The sequence below is a fragment of the Trachinotus anak genome, unplaced genomic scaffold, assembly GCF_046630095.1.
Source record: "Trachinotus anak isolate AG129_WGS33_773 ecotype Australia unplaced genomic scaffold, CSIRO_AGI_Tana_v1 ptg000002l, whole genome shotgun sequence".
NCBI classification, from domain to species: Eukaryota; Metazoa; Chordata; class Actinopteri; order Carangiformes; family Carangidae; genus Trachinotus; species Trachinotus anak.
In genome coordinates, this window is record NW_027273853.1 from 15,720,270 (window position 1) to 15,741,883 (window position 21,614).

The 21,614-nt window shown below is 41.3% G+C and overlaps 3 protein-coding genes across 4 annotated transcripts in view; 2 read left to right on the forward strand and 1 right to left on the reverse strand.

Moving 5' to 3' along the window:
- Positions 1–610: 610 nt before the first annotated feature.
- Positions 611–3,112, forward strand: cimap1b (ciliary microtubule associated protein 1B). Its single transcript, XM_071501332.1, has 7 exons — positions 611–765; positions 1,548–1,662; positions 1,757–1,960; positions 2,151–2,252; positions 2,350–2,471; positions 2,576–2,716; positions 2,808–3,112. Exons 2-7 carry the CDS (start codon positions 1,551–1,553, stop codon positions 2,898–2,900), a joined length of 774 nt encoding a protein of 257 aa, XP_071357433.1. The 5' UTR covers positions 611–765; positions 1,548–1,550; the 3' UTR covers positions 2,901–3,112.
- Positions 3,113–4,365: 1,253 nt separating this feature from the next.
- Positions 4,366–8,198, forward strand: rabl2 (RAB, member of RAS oncogene family-like 2). The gene is made up of 8 exons (XM_071501341.1): positions 4,366–5,091; positions 5,225–5,254; positions 5,438–5,517; positions 5,657–5,736; positions 6,091–6,202; positions 6,411–6,508; positions 6,737–6,820; positions 7,102–8,198. Exons 1-8 carry the CDS (start codon positions 4,985–4,987, stop codon positions 7,168–7,170), a joined length of 660 nt encoding a protein of 219 aa, XP_071357442.1. The 5' UTR covers positions 4,366–4,984; the 3' UTR covers positions 7,171–8,198.
- Positions 8,199–8,247: 49 nt separating this feature from the next.
- The window catches only part of shank3a (SH3 and multiple ankyrin repeat domains 3a), a 171,914-nt gene continuing 158,547 nt past the window's right edge, over positions 8,248–21,614 (reverse strand). For both annotated transcript variants that reach the window (XM_071501331.1, XM_071501330.1), the window contains 3 exons: positions 20,749–21,275; positions 18,542–20,652; positions 8,248–13,362 (listed from right to left, as the gene is read on the reverse strand). In XM_071501331.1, coding sequence (XP_071357432.1) covers positions 12,792–13,362; positions 18,542–20,652; positions 20,749–21,275 — 3,209 coding nt within the window. In that variant the 3' untranslated portion in view covers positions 8,248–12,791. The remainder of the gene's footprint in view (positions 13,363–18,541; positions 20,653–20,748; positions 21,276–21,614) is intronic.

A 21,614-nucleotide genomic window follows, 5' to 3' on the forward strand; every position in this document is an offset into this window, starting at 1 on the left:
TCGAAATGGTCAAAGGTCAACTTCACTGTGACATCCTAATGTTTTTCATTAAGTCTTCGCTGATAAGGAAATACAAGTCATAATTTTTGAGCATTCGTTGCCCTTAATGAACGGTTGATACAACTGTTAATCTTGTGTGGTTACAGATAAAGGCCCTCAGATCAAATCCCCTCATATATGAATATGAATGAAACCACAATCAACTATGAGCTATGGAAAAAAAAAAGAAAGAAGAAAAAAGAAAAAAAGACTCAGGTGGACGGTGAATGGTGGGACCCTAGGCCTAACTCACCTATGCCATGGGCCACTCCTGCATATTGTTATGGAACAGATATTAAATTTGAAATAAAACACCAAATTAGATTTCAAGACACTCATGCAATGTTAAATGTAATACATTTTGTTTAATATCTACTTTCAATAGTAAGCTACTGTACCATAGTACAACCAGATGAAATCTAACCAGAGTGTCACAGTGGGACCCTGTGGCCTGTTACAGCCTTGTACACCTAATAAATCACTTACACCATCTTCACACTGTGCTTTATGTGTTCACGATTTGGGAATTCCTGCACTGTTCACACACGTATTCATACATAACCCATTTTAACCATGCCTGTCAAAGAGCCGTCTCCAAGGCAACGTTGCCATAGTGAAGTAGACAACCACTAAACAATCTGTGTTTGGGTTCAGTGCACATGCTGAGTTCGGGGAATAAAACCTGACATAGAGGGACACTCACAACAGGATCAGGATTTCTACAAGGTAAAGTCATTTACCTATTTCTTTGAAGTCTAAATGAACTAAACTGAAAGCGGTCACTGATTTCACAAGTTCATATGCCCTTTGTAGACATCTTGTGGTTTTGTGACAGGCTACTCTGGGTATATGATACATACTGTAATGATTTTGGTGTAGCATTGGTTTCTCTTTAGCGGCAAATCACCCTGTAAGTATATACTGACAAATAATAGCTTCCCTATAATGTAACCATTTCATTAAATGACCAAAATGAACTGATGTAATTTTCACTGCTATGTTACAAGATACATAAGCTGCTACCAGGAAATTGACCAGTGGAATGATTTATGATCCAGTAACTTAGCCTGCTACTTTGCACAGAAATAGAGACAGAAATATTAATATTATAAAATGAATATACAGTTTAGATGTTTTAATGTTTTTATCATTATTATTACTGTTATTATTGTTCAAAAACTACTGCTTTGAATGGGTGGTGATATTGCTGTTCCTGGTGACATCAGAATGAGGAACAGCTCATGGTGCAGAATGTTTAAATGATGCACATTTCTAACAACAAAATGAACACCTACTACGTTCCATAATATTTTTTTATGCCACAACCTCCCTGTGAATAAGTGCATTTTTGGCTTTTTAAAAGTACTGCTTTCCCTCTGCACTTCAGTGTATGGGACAGCAGAAGCACTCCTGTTATTATTCTTTTGTTTAACTTAGACTTCTTTTATTTAACTTAAAAGCCAATTTACCAATTTGCTTTTGGTCTCAATCTATCTCTTTCTCTCAAGGTAATGGCAAGTGCTGAACCTTGGGTTGGGATCTGGAGGCCCCACAAGCCAAGAGGGCCCATAGCTGCTCTGTATGGTAGCCCAGGACCCAAGTATGCACTGCCTGGACTCACAGGTATAGCCAAAATGACCATTAAGCCTTTTTTCACCACCAACACCATTATTAGTACTATAATTGACGTTGTCTGTCCTTGTTTCCTGCAATAAAGGTGTCAATAAACATGATCCTACCAAATTCAGAGCACCAGTGTTCAGCTTTGGGGCACTTCATAACCAGACCAGTTCTAATTGCTCCCCTGGACCAAGGTACCTTGTCCCCTCCAACCTCACCAGAGTGGGCCAAGACGGCACCCCTGCTTTTTCACTCCACAGCCGTCCAAAGGAGCCAAGACTGTTCCAGGTCCCTGGACCAGGTCAGCAAAACCCCATACACATGAAAACACAGTTTGTAAAAGCACATGGCAATGAAATACTGCTGATTTTAGATACATTCAAACTACCCCCCCAAAGCTGATAATTTGCTGGTTTTGTTATGATTCAGACTATTGTGATTTCAGTTTGCGTGTCAGGGGTATTCTTATATAACTATCTTTGGTGTTTCAGGCCACTACTCCCCAGAGCATTCAGGAAAGGCAATCTTCCACTCTGCACCTGCTTATTCTCTGTCTGGGAGAAGCAAAGACCTCAGCACTAGCCAAATACCAGGTAACATATTGTATTGTGTGTCAGCATTAATTAAGCTGTGACTTACAAATTTTCATGGCACAAAGAATATAAACTTCACCTATGGCTCATTCTGCAGGTCCAGCCACGTACAATCTTCCCCCAATGCTGGGGCCCAAAACTGTTGTCACATCTGCAGCTCCCACCTACTCACTCTGTGGCCGCAGCAAAAATGGAAGCTTCCATGAGGACCTGAAGAAGGTACATACGCACAGTCATGAAAGCAATTTTCTTTAAAAAAAAAAAAAAAAATCTAGAAATCTAGTGATTTACTTTTGTTCTCTATACTTTTATTTCCCCTCCAGACTCCTGGCCCTGCTGCCTACAAAGTTGTGGACCCTTGTCTTTACAGGCAGAAGCCTCCCCAGTACAGCATGACAGGCCGCAACTTTGCTCCTGGTGAAACCACAAAGAAACCAGGACCTGGTGCACACTATCCTGAGAATGTAAGAAACCCCATTATGTCCTATTTAACCATCGTACATGCCCAAAATATTTTGCATTTTTGTTCATTTACTGAATTTTTTCTCCTCCTAGGTGACTTTCACAAGAGCAAAAGCTCCAAGCTTCTCCTTTGGACTGCGTCACTCAGAGTACATCACACCTCTCATTGCAAATGTGGCTGAATAAAGTCACATATGATCACTTACTTTAACCAAAAGACTCACTTAGCAGTATCAAATAAAGCACAAAAAGGCAAACCGCTTAGAATTTCTGAGATCATATTTTATTGCCACAGTTATAGACCTTGTTGTATTGGTACTTGTCATTTTGTCAGGTTTATGACCACTATCAGTATTTAAAGTCAATTACACAGAATAAAAAATGTTGATTGAGCAGCACATGTCTAACATTTGTATTAATGTAACATAATTTTTAAGAGAGTATTTTTTAACTAGTTTTATTTTTCAGTTCAGCCATTTAATGATGTTTTAGAAAACTGACTTTTATTGGATAATTCACATATTCAGTAGGCAACTGCAATAAATCACTTAGTTACTTGCAGCATTAAAACCATTTATGATTGGACAATTGCAGCAAAAGCACAGGTGTCACTAACAACATTAATTTAGGTTAAATTCTATTTATGTGAGCCAGCACGCAGAATAGCAGGGCTCAGTGCAGTCACTGTTAATGTAATCAGATACAACTGTGTTTGTCAACAAGAGGCTGTTGATCTGCCAAATAAAACATCAATGTAACAGCGACAATTTTATCAAGAAGTAAATGTTAGAAAAATCTGTATTACTTCAAATTCTGAAAACATTTTGGTGCACTGAACAATTCAAATGTCCCAGTCTACTCAGCCTAACCACAATGAGCTGCCACAAGCCCTCGTGGGCACCACTACTTATCTAAACACTGAGCACAAATGGGCTCCATCCAACAGAGAGCCAAAAGGCAATGCCCCCGCAATGTAATATATATATAATAAAAAATACAATTAATAATAACAGTAATAGCACTAGAGTTAACAAACAGCTAATTTGAATCTTTTGTCCCTGTGCAGGAAGACAAAAGGACTACAGAACACAATGCATAAAACAGCACAATACATTAAAGTCTATCAGTGTGAGATAAGTTAAATAAGCATGATGAATAAATACAGTAAATACAGGCAATCATTTGAGGTGACACATTCGTGTTGACTTCAGCCAAAGCTTTAGGCTGGTTTTCAACACTGAAAAACTTCCTGATTTTCTTATATTAGTGGATATGGAATTCCACTTGCCCACAAATTTAACCATAATTTACCAAAAACTGTCTTGCTAAACTGCAGTACTCAGTCACGCCTTGCGGATTCTCTACTCTATTCCAGTGACTGTCACTGGACTAGTCCCACCATTGTCTTATAATACATCCATGAGTCCCACTGGCACTGGCATGATAGGCCAGGCATCCTCTGATTTCAGATATTTGGGCATGCATCACAGTAAAATAAGAAGTTATCCAAATTGAGGATTGTATTTTTCTTAGGATCTTAGATGATGACAGTGATGAGAGCCCTTCTGCAAACCCAATACCTCACTGCCATTCAGTGCAACAGAAAAATGTTTCCTATAAATGCACGCATAATTAATTTTAACGCTATATTTAGGATTTCTAACAGGCACATACAAGGTCAGCAGGATACATAACGACGTGGTCCTTCGGGCGTCTCCGTTGCATAGAAACGAAAACCGTCGGGGACTTCATGCAACATATACAAACTTTAATGTCAGGATCCCGGGATTCGTGGAAAAATAGTTACAATTGTCCTTGTGTTACAGAAGAATAATATACACAAGACAGTCGGCGACATTTGGAGAAGTACCCTTGGTTAACAAATGCTATCGACGCTAATTCAGTTAGCGGCGGTAACCCACTGTTAGCTGCTGGCACTAGTTTCCTCCTTGAGTTTCTCGGAGCGCACTGTGAAGGTAACGACACAGTGCGATCAGTGACCATTTTTGTACTATCATCACTTCAAGCTAGAATCCATATTGCTAATGTGTTGACCGACGAACCAGTGAAATGAGAGATATCCAGCCGAACCACGGGATTTTAGCCTCAGCTAACCTATGGCAAACTAGCTAACGCTTACTGTTGTTAAAAGCCGGCGGATGCTAGCCTCTTTTGGAGCTCCGTTTTTTCAAGTGTTTAAATTATAAATCCGGCTAGACAAGTCTTTGTTGAAACAGTTGTCCCAGTCAGAGCATTAAAAGAAGAGGGAAATGGCTGGTGACGTTGGCAGCATCCCTGAACTGGACCAGAAGAAATACGATGCAGACGAACAAGTGAAGATCATCTGTCTGGGCGACAGCGCAGTTGGTAAATCTAAGTAAGTATTTGTGATGATGATCTGAGTATGTGTTGTGTTTCATGACATTTTACCTTTCCTCAGTAGATGATCTGTTGTCCTTCATAATAGCACTATTGTTGCGTTGACACAGATTGTTTCTCCCTCTTTCTAGGCTGATGGAAAGGTTTCTCATGGATGAATAGTATCCTTTAGCAGCTATAGCTGTGTCTGTACCATTTATTTTATAATTCATATTGTATCATCCTGTTATAGTCTTTACAGTCACTGTCTACACATGATCCTGCTGATTAAACTCCAGTGGGCATGCCTCCATCTGAGCAAACCCTTTGTGCCAAGGGTTTAAGATCCTTAACGCTTTGTGCAGCCGTCCCCAGCAGTTGTCAACCTATGCTCTGACTCTCTACAAACACACAGCCACTGTAGGAAACAAGACAGTAGCCGTTGGTATGTACTGTGTATTTGCTTTTGTTATGCTCCCAGTGACCATATCTTAAAATCATCCTTAAAGCTTAAATCAGCAGCATTGGCCAGGGTCAAACATCTTGTTGCTACTGCCGGGATGGCTTGTGTTTTTGATCCACAGATTTCTGGGACACAGCTGGCCAGGAGAGGTTTCAGAGCATGCATCCGTCATACTACCACAAAGCACATGCATGCATTATGGTAAGACACACTCTTGGTTTCAAGACAGGTGCCTTTCAATAATCACTTAGCCTGCCCTTTCTTGCTTCCTGGCAGGAACTTGCAAGGAGGTAAACTGAGAGCAGTACATTCTTTTACTCAGAGATGTCAGGAATAGAATATATCCTTGTATATCACTTGGTCATGCTTCATGCATTTTGCAGAGGAAATGATAAACACAGTGCTTACTGGTTAAGATGAGCCCCTCAAGTACATTTTGATGTGTATTTGCTTGCTTGGTGTTGACAGCAGCAACAAGGGCTTGTCAGATGATTGCTGGATTGCAGCAGTTGAACTCAGGAAAGCAGGCAAAACTCTTTTGTACTTCTGTTTAAGGTTTTTGACGTTCAAAGGAAGATCACATATAAGAATCTGGCCAACTGGTATAAGGAGCTGAGAGAGTACAGACCCGAGATACCCTGTTGTGTGGTTGCCAACAAAATCGATGGTGGGTCTGGTTTTGACACTGCACATAACTCAGTTCTCACTGTGATTCTATGCACTTTAAGTGTTACAGCATGATGAGTAATCATTTTTGTTTTGCATTTATGATTTATTATTATTTTGAAAACATTGGTAATTTGATCTACTTTTTGTCCGACAAAGTTGACTCTAGAATTACTGATGTGAACATATTTATTTTTTCTTGTCTGCAGCTGATTTGAAGGTGACACAGAGAAGCTTTAACTTTGGGAAAAAGCAAGGAATCCCATTTTACTTTGTATCTGCCGCTGATGGGACTAACGTAGTAAAGGTTTGATCTTTGTTCTGAGCATTAGTGTTAGTGATCTATGAGTCCATGTATTTCAAGCTCATTAGTAGTTTTACAGTTCACGCAAGGTAATTTTACAAGGATTGACAGTGCTCCCTTTATAAAACAGTCATGTTAATTCAGCCTATAATTCAGTGTAAGCTCATACATTTTGTACACCACTTCAACTGGCCATGTATGTTAATAGTTTGACTGTAACTGTCTCAACAGATGTTCAGAGAGATGATCAAGAGAGCAGTGGACTACAAGCAAAACCCCAGCGACTTCATGGATGAAGTAATGCAAGAATTAGAGGTACACCTCTCTGAATACTAAACTTACCTTAACTTAATAATGTTTACTGCAAAGAATGATTGTATTATGTTGTATTATGCAATACTTGCTCTTAATAGAATTTTTTTAGATGCTTACTCAAAACCTGCATTATTTGAACTGTCATATTCATGAACTCCCACACAATTAATTTTTCTAATGACTTTTTTGTTCATGTGGAAATGCTTTGTTGCTGAAATTAGTTGTGTTTTTCACTGAGAACATATTTGTACTGATGTAATTATGTCTCACCCCTCTTATAGAACTTTGACCTGGAGAACAAGGAAATGAATTCAGAGACAGAAGAGGATGGATTGAAAGCAGAGTCCTGAGTTGGTCTGACACATTTTCACAGATCCTCCAAACCCTCCTGTGATCGTATGGATTATTTGTCCTCCTTTGGAGCTGATGCTGCAAATAGATTATTCTTTTAGTCAAAATGTCAGAGATCTCTGATTCTCTGTGGCAGACACAATCAACAAGCACATTGTCCTTATGTGATGCTGGTGGTCTGCTTTTATACTATTGGATTGTAAGTCTTCTACTGGAGGATGGCTAACAGTCCTTTCATCAGGTTTTAAGTAGCTGCCCATCTGTCCAGTGACATTGGCAGGGAAATAAATCTGGTGTTAATAATTAGGAATTGTGTCGTTTACCAGGTTTATTTAGCTGCTATTTTAGCATTGCCACTCATACTTTGTCTAATAATATCCACCATTATAATAGTAAAATATCCCACAGTGAGGCTGAATGTTTGCTCAAGCACAAAAACCAATTACTTTGTGTAACGTAATAAGAATGTGAGGCATTGAAAACGAACTCACACAGAGCAAAGAGAACGTGTGATTATGAACTGTATTTGCTGCTGTTCTTGATGTTTGTAGTGTTGAACGCAATGCCAGCGGGGTGCCGTTTCTGTTGGCTGCCTTTGTTGCATTCATTTTATGATGTAGTCTGTTTTTTAGCGCCCTTCAAATGAAAACTTAATGTACCATGTAACCAAATTATTATGTCTCTTTCCAACTGGGTGTGTGATCCAGCAGCAGGCATAAGAGCACGAAGTAGTCAGCTTCAGCATTTTAGAGGATAAGCTGCTGTTATGTGTGAGTTGACATCAACTGTGCTGTACTGTTGAGAAGGTCTCAGCCCTGTGAAATGTTCAGCTGGCTGTGTCCTCCATGGCTTGCAGGAACATTGCTATGAAGAACCTGTGTGAAGCCTCACTGTAGGACAAGGCGACACGTAGTTCAGTTATTTCTATGATTATGATGTTGTACACGGAAACCATGTATGTATATTTTCTATTTATATTTGACTGTTTTGTGTGGCATTTACGTACAATAAATCACACTGGAACATAGTTTTAATACTAACTCAAACAAATCAGAAGGAACAAGAATTTGACGCAGTTCATGTTTTAATTATAAATTTATTACATAATATAACAAACATATATCTCTGTGGTGGAGATATCCTGGGCAACATCTCAGATCTTGCCTCAACCTTCACTATCACCCTTAACTCCGCTGCATGAGGAATACTAGGTAGCTTCTGGTTAACTTGTATTTTAACTTGGATTTTCATGTATTAAAATGAAGGGGGTGGGTGGGGAGGTTTATACTGCTATAAGCGTCCAGAAGTCACCAGGAGAAGTTGCAGATGATTTTCCTGGTCCTCAGATGCTGAGAAGGGGAAGTTCACCTGTGAGACAAGGCTGAGGCGTTGCAGTGATACATCCACCATTCTAAACTTCACAGTGCAAACAAGGAGAAAACCAACAATGAAAGAAAAACCCCTTTCATGATAAGATCACTGGTTCTGGTGGGTGACCAGAATCCAGTGGATTTTTAAAAAGGTTACACTGCTCCCCCTACACTATGTAGATTGTGCTTTGTTGATTAGAAAATAAGACAAAGATAACCCTTCACTGAACTTAATTGACCTAATGATGTGCAAGTCTGTTACACATTGCTCATTTTGCATCTGTATTTGTGGTAAACTTACACAACAATCCAACCAAGTATTCACTACAGCATTGTTTTTTTCTAACCAGGCCAGCCTGTGTGAGTCCAGACTGTACAATTTGTTTGTGTTTCATTTGTTATTTGTATTTATAGGGGAACAGTAAGCCAAGCTGGGTAATAACCATCACAGTAAAATCAAGCAATTGTGATACTTTGTCTCAAAATTTAAATAGAAATGTTGATGCAAAGCTCAAAGGTAGATATACAGGCTATATATATATATGTATATATACACATACATATATACATATAAATAGCCTGTTTCTTTACAAAATAATAATGACTGTATTTCCACCTGTAGGAAATACTGAAGGATCTAACAAATGTCTGTAGTTCTCAAGATTTCCAGGAGATGGCACCATATTATTGAGTCTAACAGCTCAAGAATGCTGTAACTAAGATAGTCCTAAAGCAAAGACAATATACAGTTAAAAGTTAAGTTATTTTTTGGCACATTTTTCCTTTGTGTTTGTTCCTCACTGGATCACCTCATAGCATATCCAAAACTCAGAAACTGAAGGTCTGAAAAAGGAAAAAGGAGTGCTGCCAGACAGAGTGGAGAGTAAAGAGCGCAAATGTCATCTGGGAATGGGTGAACAAAACAGTGACACCGCGTAAGCTGTACCTACACATTTACAAGGTGAGTTATAGTTGTCTTGCAGTATAAAATGGTTCAATGGTTTCATTCAGTATCCCATGGTAATCTCTCTTTCTTTCTGTCTCTCCCTCCCTCTTGGGGGAGGGCAGTCCACTTTTTTAAGTTGTCACTAAGTACAAAGTGAGAATGCAAAACAATTATGTTCTGTCAGGAAATGAAGATGTACGTGTGCATTTTTCTTTTTGTGTTTGTATGTATTGTGTGTGTTCGTGTGACACAGCCACTGCCGGGAATCTCTGATGGTAATACAGTAAGGCTATAGTGGACTAGCTCCAATGATGTAAACCCTATCAATCAACCATACACTCTCTCATAGTCATGTGTGCATTCTCATCATTTTGCTCTCAAACAAATACACACAAATGGAAACAAACAAGCATTTGCACACATACAAACAGCTGTAAACACGCTGAAGAGGAACGACCATACAGAGAGATTCAGGGAATCCAGATGCACGCATGCGCTTGAACAATGGGTGGCTTTTATGTTAGCACCTTGTCACCTTGTTTTGTGCAAATCATCCCCTAGTTCATAGTTCAGAGTTCAAAAGTTCAAGAGTTCATAGAAAGAATAAAATCTGCTCACCTTTTCCACAGGTGGTTAACTATGCATATATGCCAAACATTCATATATAGATCTATATACTTTTTGTTTTTCAAAAATTTATATGAAATCTATCATATATACATTGCTTGTGATTTTTAAAAAAAGCAAATATTTGTAGTTTGTTCCTTTTTTACAAGTGTAAGTACGTTTAGAATGGACAGGATATTAGTTTTTTTCTGTCACTCTAAAATTCAAATGAGTGAAAGATTTAAGTATCATGTTCCACACGCTACAAAATCTACCCACAGTGTCCGAGGGTAACAAATCAACAACAAGAGAGGAAGAAAAAGAATAAAAAAAGAACCATTAACACAAAAAGTCCAAATGAGTTTGAGGACAGAGAAGTAAAATAATCAGTGAGGTCACAGTGAGGCAGTGAGTGCTATTCCTACAACCCAGATAAAACGTTATATTAGCCACCCGCTTTTACAAACTGCTAGCAAAGAAGAAAAGAAAAAAAATATGTTGCAACTTCTGGCCAAGTGAAACCGACTTGGCATACTGACTGGATGCTGCTGATGTATGAAGGTGTTTTTTTGTGGTAATAGAAATTACCCCACCTATCAGAGAAAAGCTATGGATAAAATGCTTTTTTAAAAATTTTGTTGCGTGAATAAAACTCACTGTTTCTCACTGCCAGCAGAAGCTACTCACAAGTACAATTATAGATTTTTATATTGTTAAAGAAAAATTCAGTTGTTTTTATTTATTCATTTATTTTTTTACAACCTGGGTCTTATTTTTAGAGTTCTGGCTGCCACCGATTATGATATTATTTTACTCACTAAGTAAATTGTACAGATACAGGGAAGCAGTTGATGTTGCAAGACACTGCCAGGTTGTAAAATACTGAATTTTCTTTAAGACCTTACAGAGGCCTTCCCATCCCCACAGCCTGATAAACTACAGAAACTCTTCCTGTAGTGCCATTTCAAAAGGGCACATACTGTATGTCTAGCTCATTTAAGCCCTTATTTGATAGGTTTTTTGTTGGTTATATTCCAGGTAAAAGTAGATTTTAAGGAAAACAAACATTTGCTTTATTTGAGTAGTTTAAGGTTTCCTTGTGTAGGAAAAATTAAATCTCAAAAAGATTTCTGTTCAATGGTAGTGTCCTCTCTACTGGTGATGAGAACCACCTCCAATGTTTCCATTTCCTGACCTTCTTTTGCTATAACAGACCTTGTGAGGTGCGGTCTGAGAAGCATCCTCAGGGGTTGCAGGGATGGAAATTTTAACTAGCCGTCTAACATTTTTCAGACCATGGTGGTATTAAAGTGGAATGGATAGTATTAAAACAACAGCCAGCAACCATGCTAGTGCCCCAAACTTCCATCCCTGAGTGATAACAGGCATGAGATGAAGGGTCCCTTTACCAACTGGCTGTCTCATTAGGTGGATAAATCAGAGACAGAGCTACATTGGTAAGGTCTGTAGCTGAAGCAGTAGGGATGGGTGTCAACTGGGGTCTCAGCCTCACATTACAGGATGCCCTTTAGTATGAAGGAAGACCGTAAGAAAATAAAAACAAACAACAAACTCTCTGTTCAAGACCATGATGCAACTCGTCATGCTACGGTTCAAGAAAGGGTGACCATAAGGAAAGTTGTATACCTATGACAAAAATTTCATTTCCATATCTATATACTTTTTTCTTTCAAATATATATATATATATATATATGTATATTTATGTATATAATTGGTAAAAATGAGTAAACTATTGGTGGAATAAATTTAAAGATTTCTCTCTGCCTTCTATACTAAAAACCAAAAACAGGCGCAAATTATTACATTTCCTCTTTGCAACATTGTCTTTTCTTCTGAAAGCTATATTTAGATACATATATATCATATTATATAATACCTATATATAATATTCCCTTTGGAAAACCAAAAAATTGATTATGAAAAAAGCCACGAGTGTTGGTTAAACATTCTCCAAATATAATAGATAGCACAGTCTGGGTACCAAGGCGGAGGGGTTTTCTCCCATGGTTTACTTTGTGGAGCTCCACCTCTGGGCTCTAAAGTCTTCGGTTTAAAAACAACAGCAGGTATAGAGAAGATGCACTTTTCAGAGCTGTGTCAGCACTATGTCCATAGTCCTGCGTTTATCATTGTTGATCTCTGTATAAATATTTTGAAAGGCAACTGAGCTTTCTATTTGGAACAAAAATTCTTCCTCCTCCTCCTTTACTCAAACTGCAAAAGGCTTTCAGGGGCCTACTAGATGGAGGGATAGAGGTAGAGAGGACAGGGGGAAAAGTGAGAGAGAAAGTGTGGGTGTTACTAAGGGAACAAATGAAGTTTTCCCAAATCAGATGTTTTAATTGGAGCTCATGCGATTCTCCTCAGCAAAGCCCATTCTGAGGTCTGATCTAATTGGCTACAGGCAAGGAGGTGGGCAGACTCTAAGGGCCTAATAGAGGGGGACAAATGTATTGTGTCCTCCTCTTCAGTGCAGTGCCAAGTGCAGGGTATTGATGCAGAATGGGAATGTAAAGTGTCGCTAAGGACGACAAGTTAAACATTTGTAATGCAGAACTTAAAAGCAGCCAGAGTAAAAGAGGAGCGGCTCCTATGTTTTAATTTCATCAACTCTGTATCTTCCCTGTTCTATCCTCATCTTTCTCTCTAACTGTTGCTGTGTCTCAGGGCAGGGGTCAGCTCTCTAGCAGCTGTTTTAGTGCTCGTTCAATGTTCATACGATGTCCAACTCGTGTCACTCCTAGTTCTGCAAAGTCATCCTTGGTTAGAGCTGGGAGGTGAGAGCCTTCGATCTCATGTTCCTGAAACCCTGCCCTGTGCTCCCCCAGATTGATGCTCTCAAGCCAATCTCCGACGTCATACTTGTTCCAGAGGTGGAGGGGTTTTTGGTGAAAGGGCCGGAGGGCTAAAAGTGGTGACCCCAGGCCAGGGGAATGGGAGGGTGATGGGGAAGGGGAGCGAGAGCGGGAACGGGCGCTGGAGCTCCTCATTACAAAGCGGACCTCTTTAGGCTCCTGGGGTAGGCTGAGGCTAGAGGATTTGAGGATGGTTTGTGGTGGTGTAGTCGGTGAGGGCGGTAGGCCGAAGCCCGAGAATCGTCCAAGAGGGTCGCCGCGATCAGGTGAGCCTGAACCTGGGCTGGGGGTGCGTCGGGTGACGGGGTAGCGGCTGCCAGGGCGGATGGTGTATGTGGTGCCATAGCTTCTCTGAGAAATGGTGTGGAGCTCGCCTAGGCTGCTGAAAAGTCTGGTGGAGACAGAGACAGAGAGCGAGGTGAAGGTGAAGTGAAAATAAAGAAGAAGAAGAGAAGGAGCTTTGAGAGCTTTGGGTTATACAGTATATATAGACTGTTGTCAGCTCTTCTAAAGTTTAAGTTAGTGTAAGATAGAAGTTAAAGACTGTTAGGAAGACCAAGCTAGTCTCACATCACAGCAACATCACAGCAGCAGGCTACATTCACTGGCGGTAACAGAAGATTATTTACAGCTTTGGATAAAAATCTTGTTACTACTTAGTCATGAAACATCACTTAAGACTTCCATCCTCATTTCAAGCTATACATCAACTATACATCAACTATGGCAGTATTAGAAAAGTTCTGTTCTGCTTTGACTAAAACCTATTCCACACTCAGTCCTTCTGACCATTACTGAGTCTTTTCCCTCTAATGAATTTAATGAAGAACCACTGTCTGTTAAGGCATACTGTATGCTTCCGTGAAGTGATTACTGTGAATTACTCTCAATTCACATTATAATGTGTGACAAATACAGTACAAACATGCACAAACACATTCAGTACACAGACTCTAGGCACAGTAAGCAAATCTAAGAGTGGAATTTCATAATTGGCTTTCAGCTTTGCATTGCACATCTTGTCATTTAAGAAAAATTACATTTAGTAAATGTGCCTTCGTATGACAAGTAATGATGAGTGTATAACAGCTAACACTTCATTCAGTGCATTAAGACCACCATTTAGGGAATCTCAGTGATCAACCAACCCAATCTTAACACCTGCATCATGTAGAAGAAGAACTATACTAACACAATTCCACAATAATTCTTTAGCAGTAGGAATCTGATATTACAGCAACAGTCACTTCAATTTCTTTCAGCAAATGCTAGTTTATCTATTTTTTCACCCTCTTTTGAAAAAACAACAGACATACACATTTGTGAAACAGTCTAAGAGCTGATGGCTGATTAGCCATTCATATATTTTTGAACAAATTGAGGAAAGGGTGGAAGAAAGGAGAAGAGGGATGGACTGGAGATTTAGGCTAACATGAGAGTTTTGTCTAGCTTGGTGCAAACAGGAGAAGCAGAAGGGAAAGGCCTTAAGAGTTGGTGCAATGATGTCTGTTTTATTCATGCATGTTACCAAGTGTCTCATGTATCAGGTGTGACACATGTTTTCCCTTTACTGTGTTTGAAACCTTGGACATGGGTGAGATTTGGACTAAAGAGTGCAATGGAACAAAGGTAGCCAGGCAGCGCTCACGTTGGAAAAATGATCAGACTACAGGGAGCCGATGGACATGAGATGAGCTCCATGCGCACTTACACAGTCGTCCTGCCCTCCTGGGCGCACAGTCAGTTCTAGACCAATCAGATCAGAGCAGCAGGGCGGAGCATGCAAGGTGAGCAGAGAGAGAGCAATGGGAGAGAATGTTAGCAACACTCCATGAGACGCAGCCTGCCAACCAGATTTATAATCTGCTTCAGCCAACTCTGCTGTCTTTGACACGTCTCATGTTTGTGCACTGGTGTGACTGTGTGTGTATGCACGTGTGCTTGTGTGTGCGCACGCGTGTGCATGTGTGTGTGTGTGTGCCTGTGTGCTGGTGTTGCTGACGTGATAGCCTGACAAAGACAGCAGAGTAGGCTGAAGCACTGGGAGATCTGACCAGTGGGCTGCATGAGAGAGAAATGAGCACACTATTCACATATCAAACACTGAACAAACAAAGAAAAACAAACAATAAACAATAACAAACAATAAAAGGAGGGCACATGTCCCTTGACTTTTGTGGTTGCTTTTGCACTCATTCTACTACTAATCTTGCTGGCAAAGTATTAGATGTGTGTCTGTGTGTGTAGGGAAATATATATATATATATATATATATATATATATATATATATATATATTTATATATATAAAATACAGAAATACAAATTGCAACACATTTTGATCTGTTTTATCATGGTTTAAGAAACCTACAGTATCCAATAAGCAAGACAGTCAGGGACCATGGCCATCCTCAACACAACCACTGAAAAACAAAACAAAGTTATGCAAATTACATAAACAGAGAAGAAAAGAAAACCAAAAAGCACAACTGAAATAAAATGAGAACCACAGGTTTCTATACCACCCAAATGTATGATACACAGCATGTGAGCGAGGTGGATACAAGAGAGACGAAATACAAGAGCATATGTGGTTTTTGAAGGGGTTTAAATGGGGCGCACAGTGCAATTGATGCAAGAACATTAGAGTTATGGGTGCTGGGATGCCTGTGTTATATGTGAAATGTTCCAGTGGGTGAAGAGACAAAAATGCAGAAGAAGAGAGAGAAAGAGAGAGAGAAATAATGGTGTGTATGATCATCTTTCACACAGCCAAGGGCAATCCACTGTCAGAATGGGAATGTTGGGGATGAATTTGCTGCATAATGCATAATGGAAAGTGCAAGCCCAATCACAATTTTGTATGTACTGATATGTATTTGATATCATGGTCACCTTTTCCGTCCACAGATCATGATGTTGCTGAGGTACAAATACATGATTAATGGCTGAATTTGCCTTAATGACACATAGTTACTACAGTACATATTGAAGCAATGCATTGCCTTAAACAATAGGGACGAGTGATCTTTTCTAACCAAACTATTGTGATAACAATAACTATTACTAATAATAGTAATAATAGTCTGGCAAACAGATGGGGCTGCAAAACATGCTTCTAAGGCATTTACTAACAACTGGTGCTCTAAAAACATGCCATTGCTACATTCATGTACTGGAGGTAAATCTTGCATCCATGATGTCCAAAGGCAAAGTAGCAGCAGACTTCGGCTACACCCACAGAGTGGACAAATATGGTTACAAGTGCCAGTGTTAACATAAAAGGCCATTAACTAGTAGCCTTGTCTTGATCAGCTAGAAAGACTTTTCATTTGTTTTCTGAGACAGCTATTTAATTGATTTTGACAACTGGATGGAAACAAAAAAACATGAAGCAATTTGATTTCAGCTGTGTGAAGTTGGTCAGTTCCACCTGCAGATGGCAATATGATGAGACGGCTGCAAAAAATCTATTCTGAAATCTTCTCAATCTTCTTAGAGTTTCTCTTCATATCTCTCAGCTTCCTCTTAATCAGCAGTGACGTATAGTGCAATTTTCCACCCTCATTATTCACAGAAATGAGGACAAAGCAATAAAAATCAAACTGAACTGCATCTGAACAGTGCCTACAAACTCCTGAGCTCTTTGACAGCTACATTCTAAGATGGGATAGATAAATCACTGCATCTGAACTACTCTCCTAAAGGGAACATTAAAATCAACATCCATTCATGTCAATTTCATGGCTGAGTAAAGTACAATTGACAACCAAAAGAAGACAGCGTTCTTTCTTCAGACATCAGATTTTAACTCCCAGCCTGCCAAGCCATAAAAACACAACCAGGCTCAGGCATGTTATTATGCACCTGAGAAAAATCCTAAGACAAATCATGAGTAGATCTAAATAGAAGACTCCATAATTTATTTGACAGTTACTCCATGTGGCACCTCAGGACTTCTGACAAGGTCAGGACTTTGTCTGTTTGTCTCATCATTAAAATACCTGTTAGTACCAAGAACATGTGTGGATGGTTTTAACATGACACACCATTACAGTTTAGTCATGTCCAAATACTTCTGAAAATACATCCTAAAATCTTTGAGGTTATCACTGATATTACTGTGGGAAGAGGGACGGTGATAAGAAGGAAACTACAGTTTCGAGTCTTATGAAATAATATCAGTGATGGCTACAAAGAGCTGTGGATATAAGGATGTATTATGTGTTATTTGAACAAGGACTCTGACAAAAGGTCAAGGAAAAGCTGGAAGGGTAACTACTAGCAGGGTCATAGGTTAGAACCCTATAGTGAGAGTGTGTGTGAGATGAGGAAAGGCTTTTAGGAAGTGCATGCCTCCGAGCCCTGTTACCTTGTTTGCACCAACAGATAATCTACTACACACACACACACACACACACACACACACACACACACACACTCACACACACACACACACACACAGTAACACTAACTTATTGACTATTATTGTCTACTGTATGTACTTTACAACACACATAACTTAACTAGAGGCCAAGCAGTACAGCTGTAACTATGGAAACAAGGAGCAGTTTAGATCTGAGACCAGAGCCATCAATTGTACTACTATATATCTCTAAAACCAGTAATCTTGGTACTATGGCCAAATACTTTATCTTTTTTTTTTTTAGGACATTTGAGTCAGTGAAGAAATCAAGTGATGCAAACAAGGTAACAAATAATATTTAAAAGAAAATACATGGCACAAAAATTATAAAAGGGTTGTAATCTTTCAATGGGATTAGTTGATAAGCTTGTTAGGAAATAACATATTTAAAAAAGCTTTGGTTTACCCTAGTGGCTATAACCTTAAGGTTTACTCTCTTCGGTGTCCTCACATCTGCAGAAATATAAATGACTTCATTGTACCTTCAAGTATGGTGTGAACAAAGAAACCCACAGAAAACAGACATAAAACACTACTGTCCTTCAGAAGCTTCAGATAACCCTGGTGTCACTGTGTGAGCAAGTTTGTGTTTGCTTCTTTTATATGCCTCATTTCTGCTTTCTTCTTACTGATGTTGCAACAGACCGTATAATTCACAGAAAGGTATAGCACATATTAACTAAGTTTCTATGTTAATATTGTCAGGAAAGCCAATGCCAGCAGTGTTGGTGACCTGTGACCTCATTATGACTAACAATATCAGTAGACTGGCTTAAAAAATTATTTGCATAGTTTATATTTTATTATTTTAGATGCCCCCCTTTTCAGAGAACTGCTTTAAGATTCCAGACTAAAACAGATTCTAAATCAATGTGATAAAATATGTTTGCTTTTAAATAATAAATGAAAGCCTTTGTGTTTGCAGTCTCTTGTCCAATGGGCTTGTTAAATAAGAGTAAAGAATTAATCTCATATTGTCTGACAAGTATGCAATTTAAATCAATTTAAGACCATTTTCTCTTAGGCTGGGCATTGGAATTATATGTAGGTGGTATAAGTATATATAAGTCTGAGGTCTCCACCACCATATGAATAAGAGATATGAACGCAACTTGAAATCATCACTTTTAATGTAACCATCTTACCTGGCACCTGTCACAGGTGACTTCCTCCCTGGGTCAAGTGATGCCCCCAGCGGTTCCTCTCCCAGTGACCTAGTGTCTTTATTTAGCTGCTGTAGTCGTGAACTGAGCTCCCCCATAACAGATGGTTTTGCTCCCTCATCTGCACCCAGCCCCAGTCCCAGCCCACCAAGATTGCCCAAACTCCCAATACCTAGCCCCACTCCCGGTCCACGGGGCTCCACTGGGTCCCCCCACAGCTTGGACCTCCGCTGGAAGAGGTAGCGTGGCTTGGTAGGAGCTAGTCCAGTCACTGAGGCTGAACCACCTGAGGGGAGCCCAGCTCCTCCAGCCGCAGCAGCAGCCAGGGCAGCAGCCTGTTGCTGTGATAGCAGCTCACTGTCAGAGCTCTGCTTCAGCAGAGGGTCCCTGAAGGTGACGGGGCCTTTACTGCCTCCTATCTGGGACTTGAGTCGGGGCTTAGGAGGCACTGGCGGCTTGTCGAGCACAAAAGTCTGCCCGTCGGCATAGGAGGTGTGCGTGGTGTGTGTGTCGGCAGGCTCGCCGCTTTCTGAGGACAGTGTGGACATGCTGGAAACCGTGGAGACGGTGCTGGTGGTCTCGAGATGGTGGTCTCGCTCTCTTTCGCTGGAGCTGCGCGTGTCAGCCTCCTCCACGCCTGAGTCTGCTGCAGAGCCAGACTCACCCACCGGTGGGGGCTCCAGAGGGTCAGAGGGCTTCCCTGAGACAGCTGCTGCACTAGGTGGAGGTGGGGGCTGGGGAGGCTGAGGCTGGGTGGGGGTCACAATTGGCGTTGTTGGGGTTGAGGGAGTTTGTGGTGTTGGTGTTGTAGGGGCTGTGGAAGAGGTGGCAGGTTTAGTTGGGGACACTGGCATCTCCTGTGCCTGTGCCAGCAGCCCATTAGCAAACTCATCTGGTGGTGGAACAACTCCAATCTTTCGTAGCTCTTCTCTTGTTTCCTCATCACTGGAGGACAACATTACAGGGGGCAGGGTCACTGTGTATGGATCCACATCTTCCTCAGAGCTTCCCTGAGCCAGACTCTTCTCTTGGGCTGGACTGGCAGGACGGTGAGTTTGAGGCTGGGCCTGGAGCTGGGGCTGGGGTTGGGAGACTGTGGAACTGGGGGATTTAGCCCGTGGACTTGGAGATTTGCTGGGCTCCATGGGCACTGGGGCAGGGGTCTGTTCTAGTTCTGAACCTAATCCAACAGCTTGGCCATTACTGGTGGCATGGACCATGATTAGCCCTGCTGTCTTCTGCTGTGACGTATCCATAATACTGATCAACATACTTTTTTTATCTTCTAGTCTCTTCTCCTCCTTCCTCTCCTCTACTCTCGCCTCCATCTCCTGCCGAAATGATACAGGTGATGGTGATGTGGCCCACTGTGATTTGGTGGGCTGGGGAACTAAAACTGATGCCGGGGAAGAACCAACTCCATACCCTGGTGCCTTGGCGCTTTTAGGTGAAAAAGGAGGAGATGTGGGTGCCCCTTCATGTGGAGACTCTTTGGTCTGAGTGTCAATGAATATTATGCCCTGGCCTGCCCGCTCCTGTTTAGTCCTAGGCTCTGGGCTGCTAGTTGGGGACTGGCTCTGGGAGGTCAGTGCCCTCTCCCTTGCGGCCAGCGCAAGAGCCAGTGGGGAGTTGGGGTCCAGGGGTTTTCCTGTGAGTGGATGGATGAAAGTGGTCCCACTTGGCGAGGGGCTCAGGGCCAAGGCAGGGGGAGGCAGCTGTCCAAGCTCACGGGTAAGCATCCGTTCATCGATGGAGTGAGACTGGGTAAGAGATGGAGAGTCAGAGCTGGTGGTAGACGCCCCCTCCATGGTCCCAACAGAAAGGAAGACTGTGGATTTCCTCCGTTCTTCTAGGCGACGCTCACGATCCTTCACTGCTCCAGCAATTGCAGCAGCAAAGGGGCCCTTACCCTGAAGCATCATCTCTCCCTGGGCACGCATACGCTCTCGCTCAGCCATCAGCTGCTGCTGGTAGTAGTCTGCACGGCTGGTGTGTGTGTGCCCATGGGTATGTGGGTGTCGTCCTGAGGGTGAGCTTTCTCTGGAGTGGGCAGCAGCTAAGGCTAAACTAGCTTTTTCTTGTGCATCTTCCACCTGCAGTAAGACGAAAAAAATCAACCAAAATGTCAAGGTCATAAGGTCTTTGGCACAAAAGGTAAGATCAGAAATCATCCCCAACATGTAACCTACCTGTAGTTGTTTCACCAGGGGACTTTTCTTCCTCTGGGGCTTGGTGGGTGTGTACAGTCCGATGCTAAATTGACCCACATTAGCATAAGGGTTGTCAATAACTCGACCCTTTCTTTTGATTCGCTCAGGTGGTGTAGCAGCAGAAGGTCGGGGAATTTCTGTAGGTTCTACAGGTAGATGGGAGGAGTCCTGGAGGATGATCATGGAGCGGGCTTTCTTCTGTCTCTCAATGTGTGTGGCCTGCCGCTGAGCAGCCTCGTAAGGGAGGTCCAGGGAGGAGGGCTTGAAGCTAGAGCGTCCTCCTGGCTCATGGCCCTGACTCTGGGTCCTGGATGGGGGAGGGGGAGGGCAAAAGGCTGGGGGAGGACCAGTGTCTAGGTAGTATGGAGGGGGAGGAGGTGCTGTCTGTGGAGGTGGAGGGATAGGATGGGGCTGCGAGTGGTCTCGGAGGCTGTCCGTCATAGAGGAACTACGGGGAAATCGGTGCTCGCCTGCAAGAGCAGACAGCCGATCCTCCTCAGTGGCACCTGATGAGGGGGAAAAGCACAGATTATCTGGTGATGAGGTCTAAACTCGTGAAAAAAGACCATTTTATACCAGCCCAGCAGATCCACAGCTTCACGAAAAGCACACTGGAATGCATCCATCCGTAAATCTGTTAATTCACAGTTAATTATGAATAAGGTGTCTCAAACCCAGCTATATAATACTTCAATAAAATATGTAATTCTAATTCTTTTGACTATTTTTACAATTAATTCAGCATTCATTTAATGGGTGTACTTCACAACAGGAGAAATGTTTAATAATACAGGAGTATTAATAATAAATGTGTATATCTACTTTCGAAACAGGCTGTGTGCTTG